Source organism: Macadamia integrifolia, chromosome 8, assembly GCF_013358625.1.
Source record: "Macadamia integrifolia cultivar HAES 741 chromosome 8, SCU_Mint_v3, whole genome shotgun sequence".
NCBI classification, from domain to species: Eukaryota; Viridiplantae; Streptophyta; class Magnoliopsida; order Proteales; family Proteaceae; genus Macadamia; species Macadamia integrifolia.
Genome location: NC_056564.1, coordinates 24,290,617 through 24,301,044, shown reverse-complemented (window position 1 = coordinate 24,301,044; position 10,428 = coordinate 24,290,617). Strand labels below are relative to the sequence as shown.

Below are 10,428 nucleotides of genomic sequence, written 5' to 3'. Positions count from 1 at the left end.
AATTTAAAACACTACTTTGTATGACTTTTCTTACAATATGAAGGATTTCATATGCTTATAGGCTAGAACAAAGTTTCCATGAAGTATATGACCGTTTGCCCACCATAACGGCCAACAAAAACAGCCAGCCAAAGAATACATTGTTTCAAATGACCTACCGAAACAAGTTTTCGAACCATGGGAAAGAGTATGAAGGAAACTTGTAGGATGGGGACCCGGGGCGCAACCGGATTCTCTTCTCGGTCTTGCCAAAATCTTCATGACGTGGGCTTCAAGAGGGAGAGAATTCACAATAAGAACCAGAATGCCAAAAAATTGACTGACAGGTACTCAAACACGGTTGACACTGAGCTATATTTGGAACACAAGAAATGGATAGGGAAAAAAAATACATGAGAAAAGTAATGATGAATTTGTCTTTCTCTCTCTTCTTTTTTAAAAATTTCTATTATTTTTTTTTGCATTCCAAACATAGCATAGTTTGTGGCAATGCCGACTGTAGCAGCAACAATGATTGATAAATATGTTTTCAGAAGATGCCAACTGTTGTGTGCAGATGTGATAGTGTTAAGTTTGTCTTGAAGTCTTGACCCGTTTTGAAGATTGATCCGCTTCGACATATTTTGGTGACGACCCGGATGGAAAGTTTTATGAGATCTGTGATGGAAGCAGAGGGATTGGGCTGATAGGGATGCAGCGGTATGATTCGACCGGATTGACTGCAACCCGATAGATCGACCCGCAACTTGGAGTATATAATGTACTATCGTCATGGTGAGCATCGTTATTGTAATTTGGGGGTTTTCGAGCTAGGGTTTCAAGACGAGTTTTCTCGCCGATGCTTGGGTGTAATGCATAGTGAAACATCTTCTTCTTCGCCCGAGGACGTTGCATAATACATCGGTGTGTGAACCTCGTTAAATCTCTGTGTATTGTGCCATCTGTCTTTGTTTATTTTTGTATTTCTAGGTGTTTGCTCTAAAAGATAGAGATACCAACTGGCAAGACAAATGGACTTTAGCCAAAAATAAGAGAAGGTAACAAGACAATACAGAGAGTTTTAACATGGTCCACCTATCAAGGACTAAATCCACTGCTGAAGAACCAGACAAACCCTTCTACTCTCAAATGAGAAGGTTACAAAGAGGGTAAAAAATGTAAAACCAACAGAGAAACTCAAGGAGGGAAACCCCAAGAAAACTCATACTATATCACACAGCCAAAAGGGAACACCTTGGGTAAAAAATGCACACCTTATAAGACACCCAGAAAACCACTTGCTCGAGAATAGTCAGTCCTAACAAATAATATCTAAATCCAATAGTATGCAAAACAACTGATAAAACACTGAAGCTCATGGAAGACGTTTCCAATCAGGGAACAAGCTAGTAACATGCAGGGGGAGAAGCTAGACTCCAATAAAAATGATGATCACTACTACGATTCAATATCATGATGCCTAATGAGGAAGAGTGCTGTGATGGCCGCTTTGAAGAACCAAACAAATAACACAAGTAGAACAAAATTTACAGTTTTTTATGGCAATGCAAACGAAACCACACAGCATTACGTATAAACTGAAGCACAACATAGCAATTTGATTTGCCTCAACATTTAAATACATATAATCACGGTGAGCAATTTCTATAAACATGGGTAATAATAGCTGGTCCAGAACAGGGCTAACCTGAACTGAACATGGTGACAAAAAGTAGAGATATTCTGTTCCATGATCAGATCCCAAGGAAACAGAGGCTGCCCAAGTAGTTGCCAATGCAACCATAGGAAGATGCAATAACATTGATAGAACGTCTGCACATGCCTGATATAAATGACCTCATATTCAATAAAACTCAAAACTTCAAGGTTTCACGATCAAAGCTCAAATACTGAGTTTCTTAATGCCTACTAATAATTGCCTGGATAATTAGCAAAAGCACACTGCTTCCAAGAACCAGGTCAAAACAAACTAAGAATTTGAACGTGTGTAAAGCCTTGTGTTATGGCTATACAAGCGACAGCAGCACTGGTACACTATGATATTTACAACTAGTCAGATGCTTATGGCTTTAGCTTCTCCAGCAACTTCTCGGCCTTGACGAATCCACCAAAGGGTCCTAGAGAAGTGTATTTTATATGTTTCCATCTGTTCATGATCTTTGAGAGTTAATACAGACAGACGTACATAAATTTTATGTCAAATTTGGGTCATCTAACAAAAAGAAACCAAAATTCTTACCCAGGTATGAAGGGAAGTGCTAAACAATGGAGATGGAGATGGTTGACACTATTCAATGGAGGCTGATGAAAGCCAAATCTGTGGAAGGTAAAGAACGATTAGAAACACAGGTAGCACATGGGAGAAGCTCTCCAGAAATAGAAAACAAAGATCCCCCTGATATTTTTAGTAAATATATGTGATGTTCTATCCATAAATTTGCTACTGGTTTCTGTCAATTAATGGTACATTAGTAACTATTCTTGGTTTAAAAAGCCCACAGAAATCATCACATCTAAATTAAAGGACCATCAATTCTTCTATAGGTGACTGCTTATGAAGTGAATCACCAGTAGCTGGATGTTTCCATAGTTGACCAAAGACGTGGCCATCCAAATCCTTGTTCGGTCGAACATCTCCACTACCATTTCCCCTTCCTCCATGAACTTTGATCAAGATTATACTGGATATGGAATCGGTGGTTGATAATAGGAGAGTTGGAAACTGACATCGGGAAAGAAAGGGAGAAAATGGGAATGTAATAGGTTTAACCAGAGGTAATAGATGTTCATATTTTCCATCTCCTGAAACCATTCACCCAAAGTTGTACTGTTGCAGATCTTTTGAAATCTGCTTCATTCACTCTTAGTGTGATGAAATTTCAGTCACAGAATTGTGTTCATAATTGTTATCCAGCTGGTCCACCCTCAACAGAAGTTAAAGAGGCATTGAAAGTTGGAACCAAGAAAGTTTCTGATTTTCTTTCAGTAAAGGAAGGCATTCTACTAATCAGATTGAAGTCTGATGGGGACATCCATGTATACCAGTGGCGCAGGCGTAAGACCCACCCACGTATACATTCCATTTGGCTGGAGGAAAGCTAGAAGAAAGAAGAAGGAAAGAGAGGGAGTCGAACCAGCCTTCCCTTTTTCTCCCAATCGGCAGATCCTTGTGGACCCCACCAAATCCTATTTAATTTTAGTAGTTTATTTCATAGTATCTTGTTTATTTAAGTATTTGAATCAAGTAGGAAACTGTATTATTTCCTATTTGTTTTTTTTTTTTGAAAACTTCTCTATTCTAAAATTATATTCCTAGGATTAGCCTTTTCTTTTTTTTAGTAACTATTTCTCTATTTATGTGTAAGGCCATTGGCCATCTTTTTTGAATGAAAGAAATTTATTTTGAAAGACAAAAAAAAGGCTGTCATCCCTCCCTCTCACGATCTCCTCTTTCTCATCTCTCACTCTCGGTCTCTCTCTCTTTCTCACCTCCCCTCCCTCTCACGACTCTGTCTCTCTCTCTCCTTTCTTGGTTACCCCTTTAGTGGTGCACCACTGTTACTTGCATGAACTGTTGAGGTTGCTGCACCTCCCTCAAGTAATATTCAATCCATCAAGGGCTGCCGTGACCACATACTGTTCTTCTTATGTCAACCAGCGTGGATTGCACTCCTACACCTTGGAGGACCTGACCTGACTCTCTCATCTTCTCCTCAGATCTGAACAGTGGAAAGGTAAGTAGGTTCCCTTCTCTATGTTTCCCCCATTTAATCCCTTTTTATTGCCCCATCCCTTATTGCTGAAACCTGAAATTATTTCCACCGAATTTTAAGCCTAATTTTGTTTTATCCCTGTGAAATCCCTGCTGTTCTTCTTTTATTAGTTGGCTGATTTTAGGACATTGTTTGGTTCACTTATCTTACTTAGTGTCTGGATTGATTTTTGCTAAACTAAACACATATTTGCTGCCATGTTTCCTTCCCCAAATCCCCATTTGACGCTTGAGTAGTTTTAAGTGTTTTTCATGCTTAGACTAGTATTGATTGCTGCTGCCCTGTTAATTAGTCTAATAGTCTTGCATGTTAAATCTGTATTTTGCTGAGCAATTTTGAACCCAACCCAATTCTAGACCTATTGAGTATCCCTTGTCTAGTGGATTGACCCCTTGTAGGAAACCTAATTGTCTAGCCCCCTTCCCTACATCACACATCCAGGGGTTTATAATTTGATATTTATATGGTAAGGTTAGTGGAGAGAAAGGACTACAAAACTTGATCCAGCCATGCACATATGTTTTCAAAGAAACCCACGAATGTTTTTAATGAAAATCCCAAAAATTCAATTTGAATGGTCACTTATGACCTCTCTACATATAGGGTGACTCAAAATCTATACAGTAGAACTAGAAATTCACACCAAAACTGACTCTCATTTGAATAATTCATGACTTAAAAACCTAATTCCATAGACTAGAAATCACAAAGTGACCGAGAAATTCAATCCACATATCCCATATATCAGATATGATCCCATGTTGTGCATCTACAACACTACAATGCTGACTACTTCCACCTTAACATCTGATCCAAAATAGTAAACGGAGGAGAAGGGGAGGGGGGAGGTATGAGACAAAGCAGGAACAGCCACAAAAGATGTACAAAGGAACCACAAAAGCACCTACATTAAACTCAAGAGTGCAGTAACCGAATCTCATTTGCAGTTGTTTTAGCAACACTGATTTACAAATCCTACAATAAAACAAGCTGTGGGCCTTTGCTCATACTAAACTGTGGGGAGACAATTTGCAATAACAATACCTCATCAAATCAATCCTATTTAGAATTGAAACAATAGTACCCAAGAAATGCATTTGCACCCAAATAAAGAGATAAATAATATATATACATATATATATATATATTTTTTTTTTGGGGTTGAAAAAACAATACCGGTAATGCTTCGAGTCTGGTGCATCTTTGTGTAGTAGAATTTGTCCCACGGCCAACATATGGCTCACTAGGGAAGAAATGCAAATTGAAGATTAACTGGAAGAAAGTTAAAATAGACCAATGGTACACATTCATTATATTCAGAAGAGTACCCAATTGATAATCATTCGTTCTCCTTTGGAGATCGTTGACTGTTGAAATGTGCTCCACAGGAATGACCAGATAATGCCTATCAGTTTATCAAAATAGAAATGATCAAGCTAAGGAAAGACAATTTTCACTTGATCAGATAAACGCCAAGGATAGATTAAAAAAAAAGAAAAAAAAAAACTAAGCAATATCTATATTATACAGTAAATGATAAAGATAAACCAAAATCTATATGTCATATCATGTTTTACCACTCTCTCTGGCTCTGTGCTTGGACCCAGAACTGTTTACTCATCTGGGTTGGCTAAAGATTCCATAAGTGCCTCCATCATCTCCAATGGTTCCTGGGCCCCTCCCCTGCCTCCCCCTCTCCAACATCTGATCCTCCTTGCTCCCTCCCCCTAGTAACTATGGCAGAGATGATAAAATCATCTGGTCTCCTTCTGGTACCTTCTCTTCCTCAGTCTAGTATATAGTCAGGTCTCGCAACCCCTCTTTCCATTGGCACAAAATTGTCTGGTTTAAAGGCCATATCCCCCCCATAGCTTCGTTGCCTACAGAGCACTCTCCAACTGCCTCTCCATGTAGTCCTTCCTCATTCACCATCAGGATTTATGTCCTTTCTTTGTAGCCTCTGTTGGAATGGGATAGAAGAATCTAACCATCTTTTTTGTGGTTGCCACTTTTCTTCTTCTTCTATTAGGAGAAGAGTCCTCAACCGTTGTTGGCACTCTAGTAGGCACATCCTCCCCATTTAGATAAAATGGTTATGGATTGATATGACCTTTTCTGGAAACTCCACTTGTGATACCATTGGCAAGCTTGCCTTCTGTGTAACCGTCAACCACATCTTGATGGAACACAATCTTTGAAGATGGACCTCCAACTCTCTTTCATTTGAAATTATTCGGAAAGCCATCTATTTTGATGTCAATTCTAAGCTTCATTTGCTCCCCCACAGGCCTGCTAGGGATTCCCCAAGGAACATGCTCATTGTTGTGTCCTAGAGTCTGCTTTCCTCTACCATTCTCTCCCTCAACCCCCCCCCTCCCTTGATGGGCTTTGCTATATTGATTGTTGATTTTTCTTCTTTTGTTTCCATGTTTTGGCTTTGTTTAGTTAGCCATTTTTCTTTTCTTGCCCTTGGGCCTTGTATAATCCCTCTCCCCTTGTTCTTTATAGTGAATTTCTTATTCATCAAAAAAAAAAAAAAAAAAAAGTATATGGTTTACAATATTCATAAGAAGGCAAATTCTAGAGTTTTCACTTTAGTTGCATACTCTGTAGCAAAAGCAGTTTTGTTGAATGATCCAAAATTAAATTTCTAGGCACCTTTTGAATCATTTTTAACGTAAATTACAACCCACAACTCAAATTAATGCCAAAAAAAAAAAAGTTAAGGTGCTTTTAGGAAGTCTCTCGCTTTTTTATTTTTTTATTTTTTTTTATCATGAATGGAACCAACACGGACCTTTTAAGAGATGTATCGATAGTGTCGGCATATATCGCACCATATGGGCAGATACTATGCAATTCAGTGGATACTTTAAAGTTTTCTGAAAAGAAAGGAAAATGTATCGCACTGTGTCATATCACTGCCCATCGATATAGATAGCTGATACGATATGATCCAGTGGGATACTTTAAACCATTCTTGTGGGAGACAAAACAAATAAAACACAAAAAGAAGGTATTTTGAAACTTCTTTTTGTTTTAAATTCATTTAATACCAACACCACCTGAGCTACCCCTTAGGGTTGCCCCTAAAAATTTCAATTATAAGCAATGCTAACCGTGCAGATTTTCTATCTCCCAGAGCTGCATTTTACAGTCTGCAATAATATGCTCTATTTGGATAAATAATATACTCAACCGCCAAAGTGACCAGAACTACAAAGAATTCCGAACTGATCCAGCTAAAGATGTGGATTTAATCAATTCTAATTGAACATAAACATTTTAAGAAGAACATGGTTGGTCGTTGGAACAGAATCTGAATGAAACGGTATAATAGAGAACCCTGTTTCTGTTATAAAGTTGATCAAAGATCTCAAAATTTGCCCCATAAACAAGCAAATATTATCTAAATGAACGCTCGATAACAATCAGAAGTGTAATAGAAGAACAAGGGTTTAGATTTTTACCTGAATGCGGAAGGGTTGATATCTTGAAAGGCGACGACCTTCTCATCCTACACGAAATTAAAGCAATTAAGGCTTGTTGCTTCAACAACGCAAGGAAAGGAAATGGAGGGGAGGAAAATCCTTAGTAACCCACAGAGTGAAGGAGTTGCGTAGAGGTGGAGGAACGAGCGATCTGACAGAACACACACGGCCCCGCTCCGGCCATCCTACCCCGAACCACTTTTCCGTCCAACTGTCCTCCCCGCCTCGCCCGCAGTCTTCGCATTTGAGTTAACCCGACTTGCGGAGCCCGTTTCATTATTTCTTCATTTCTTAATTTTTTTAAGAGGTTCCATTAAAGGCAGCGTGGCCCTTACACTAGAAATTGAACGTATCAATCAAGGGTGAAAGTTTGGGATTCGACTCCTCTACAGCTCGGGGGTGTGCTGCTGTGGCATGGGCTGGATGGATGACACGTGATCATTTATAGATCTAAGGGAGGAGGACAATGAAGATGTAGGGATTCAACTGAAGGTGAGAAACACACATGATTGGATTAACCCAAAGAAAAATACCCTCCCTCTTCCGTCTTCGTCTCTTTCTCAGATCTCCGGCACCGGCAATGTCAGCATGGTCATTGCCCAGACCATCCTCACTCAAGACCTCTTCGTCGAACTCCCGTTCGTTGATTTTAACCCCAACAAGGTCTGCGGTGAGATGCTCAACCTCCAGCACGTCGCCGCATTCCTCCCCATATCCTTGCCTCTGTTGACTAATCCATCGCCACCAGGTCCGACCTCTGAATCACCTCTGAATCGTCACCTTACTGCTTTGGAGAACTCCTACAGACCCCTCCCTTGTTCCTTTGTACGCAGATTCACGATCAAATAAGAAATCCAGATGGTACTTGACTTATTTTGGAGAATATGCTCTGGTGATCGATGGCATTTTAGACGAACGAGTTAAAAACTTCTGGAGAATTTTTCCCTTACCATTAGCGTAGGGTGTTGTGTTGTATTTATAAAGTATAAGAAGATAAATACAAGCTGTAGATTGTTACAACAATACATATGACAAGCCGTAGCTACTCAAAAGAGAGTTTGAGCGGGAGAGGGGACGTGAGAAGAGACCTGAGAAGACTTGGGACCATTTGATAATGTTTTAAGAAACACATTTCTGCCGTTTCTGTTTCCAGAAACAGCAAAAACGGAGTAAAAAACGTTTGATAAAACTGTTCCGTTTCACTTATTTTCAGAAATAGAAATAGAAATTTTTACTTATTTATGGTTCAAGAAACAACCTAGGCGAAACCATTTCTAGAAACGACTTGTGGCCATTCTTTCATTGGTTACTATCGACTTCTAGAAACATGACTTATTAAACATTTTCAATTCCGTTTCTGTTTCTAAAAACGGAAATTTATGTTTCTGCCGTTTTTTGAAATAGAAACGGAAAAAACGTTATCAAATGGGCCATTGGTCTTCTCTATAGTTGGGTGTTTGTGTTAGATAAAGATACTATCCGTTACATTAGAAATAGCTCTTGTTGTTGCTTGATACACTCACTGGTGTTAGGGTTTCGAGATTATTGTTGGTGGTTCATGAGTTCTGGTTAAGTGGAAGACTAAATTGTTTTAGTTGTCTGCTTCCTTTTTTAATTTTTTTCTCCCTTTTCTAAGGTTGTTCGATTTGAGATGGGCGGAAAGATCTCTCTCTCTCTCTCTCTCTCTCTCTCTCTCTCTCTCATGATTGTGGTTTGTGGAGGTTGCAGGTATAGAACCCTAGATTCGTGAGATGCATAATGGATCAAACAAATGACCGATTGCTTCACCCCCTTCTCTGTATATGCTACTATATTTTGTCAACAAATAGTGGTATGATTTTGCAAAATCGGGGTTGTTTTCTACAATACAAACCACAACTGATTCATGGCTAAACATCTGTGGGTTGCAAAAGAAGAAGGAGAAGAAGGAAGAGAAGAAGACCAGAAATAGAGAGGGAGAGATGGTTGAATCCACGAAAGCAGGACTCGGGAGAGAGATACAAAGAGGGAGAGGGCATTTTTCTATTCAATCCTTCATGTTTCTCACCTTCAGCCAATTTCCTTCGTCTTCATTGCTCCACTCCCTTAGATCTACACACCACCATGTGTCACCCATCCAGTCCGTGCCACCAGTTTGGCAGCACACCCTCGAGTTGTAGAGGAGCCAAATCCGAAAGTTTGACTTTGACAATTGGCTTTGGCCCATCTTGAGTCTAAGATTTGGGCCAAGTTTTTTGACCCTAGGGCAAGTTAAGGTTGAAAAACTCCAACACTGGGTCAAGGTTGGGTTAGGCTTGGGTTGAGGTCTTAGCTGGGTCCAACCCAAACCAAATTAAAACATTGAATTTTCATATTAGAATTTAGAATTCCTATTGGTATTTCATTGTTCTATAATTTTTAATGTATAAGATATGAATGACAAGAATACGTCAATGAAAGTTAATCCAACCATTGCAAAAGTCAAAGTCAACCAAATCCAACCTTGTCCGACCTAAATCGGCCCAACCAGACCCTAATTGGGTTAATGATGGCTAGGTTGGGTTGGTTTGAACCCAACAAGGTTGGGTTGGTATGAACCCAACAAGGTTGGGTTGGGTCTGGGTTGAATTTTGAGGACCTAAGGTTGGGTTAGGGTCTTAAGAAATCTGGCCCAACCTGACCCTATTTCACCCTTAGTATCAACGAGGATGGAATTGTCCTCTTTCGTAAGGGATGGCACAACGATTTTACCTTATTTTGTATCTTTGCATAAGAACCATGCTGCCTTTTAGGTTTATTTATTATTTTTTTTATTGAAAGTTTTGGTAAAATTTTTTACAAAAGGAAAAGAGTTTTTCCCTTTTAATGTTTAAAACAAGGGTGCAAGAGAAACACACGGATCAATGAGAATTGGGAGAGTGTGCCGGATCATTTTTTGGCGCCCAACCACACTTGCGGGGCTCTTTTAACCTTAAAACAATAGGAAAGGGTTCTCACGCTGTTCACATGAATGATAGTCTGAAGATGGTATCATCAACTTATGGTTCCTATATTTAAAGAAAGTAAGGGAAACTGGTTTCTGTGGAGGGAGTGTGGTCCTTGCAGCTAGACCGTCAGACACATCAGGTAAGATGACCAGCCTGCACTCCATGAAACGGAAAATGACATCTTTGTTGATGCTTTTT

The 10,428-nt window shown here is 39.4% G+C and overlaps 1 protein-coding gene across 1 annotated transcript; it reads right to left on the bottom strand.

Moving 5' to 3' along the window:
* Positions 1–1,578: 1,578 nt before the first annotated feature.
* On the bottom strand, positions 1,579–8,148 carry LOC122085704 (bifunctional adenosine 5'-phosphosulfate phosphorylase/adenylylsulfatase HINT4-like). Its single transcript, XM_042654215.1, has 6 exons — positions 7,377–8,148; positions 7,244–7,290; positions 5,102–5,178; positions 4,950–5,016; positions 2,240–2,317; positions 1,579–2,146 (listed from the first exon to the last, which is right to left on the bottom strand). The coding sequence occupies exons 1-6, from the start codon at positions 7,539–7,541 to the stop codon at positions 2,062–2,064; spliced, it is 519 nt and encodes a 172-aa protein (XP_042510149.1). The 5' UTR covers positions 7,542–8,148; the 3' UTR covers positions 1,579–2,061.
* Between the last annotated feature and the right edge of the window lie 2,280 nt (positions 8,149–10,428).

Coding starts and splice junctions, on each gene's coding strand:
- LOC122085704 (XM_042654215.1), bottom strand. CDS start 7,541: ATGAAACGGGCTCCGCAAGTCGGGTTAACTCAAATGCGAAGACTGCGG. Junction 7,291..7,376: donor CTACGCAACTCCTTCACTCT/GTGGGTTACTAA, acceptor AATTTCGTGTAG/GATGAGAAGGTCGTCGCCTT. Junction 5,179..7,243: donor ATCAACCCTTCCGCATTCAG/GTAAAAATCTAA, acceptor ATAAACTGATAG/GCATTATCTGGTCATTCCTG.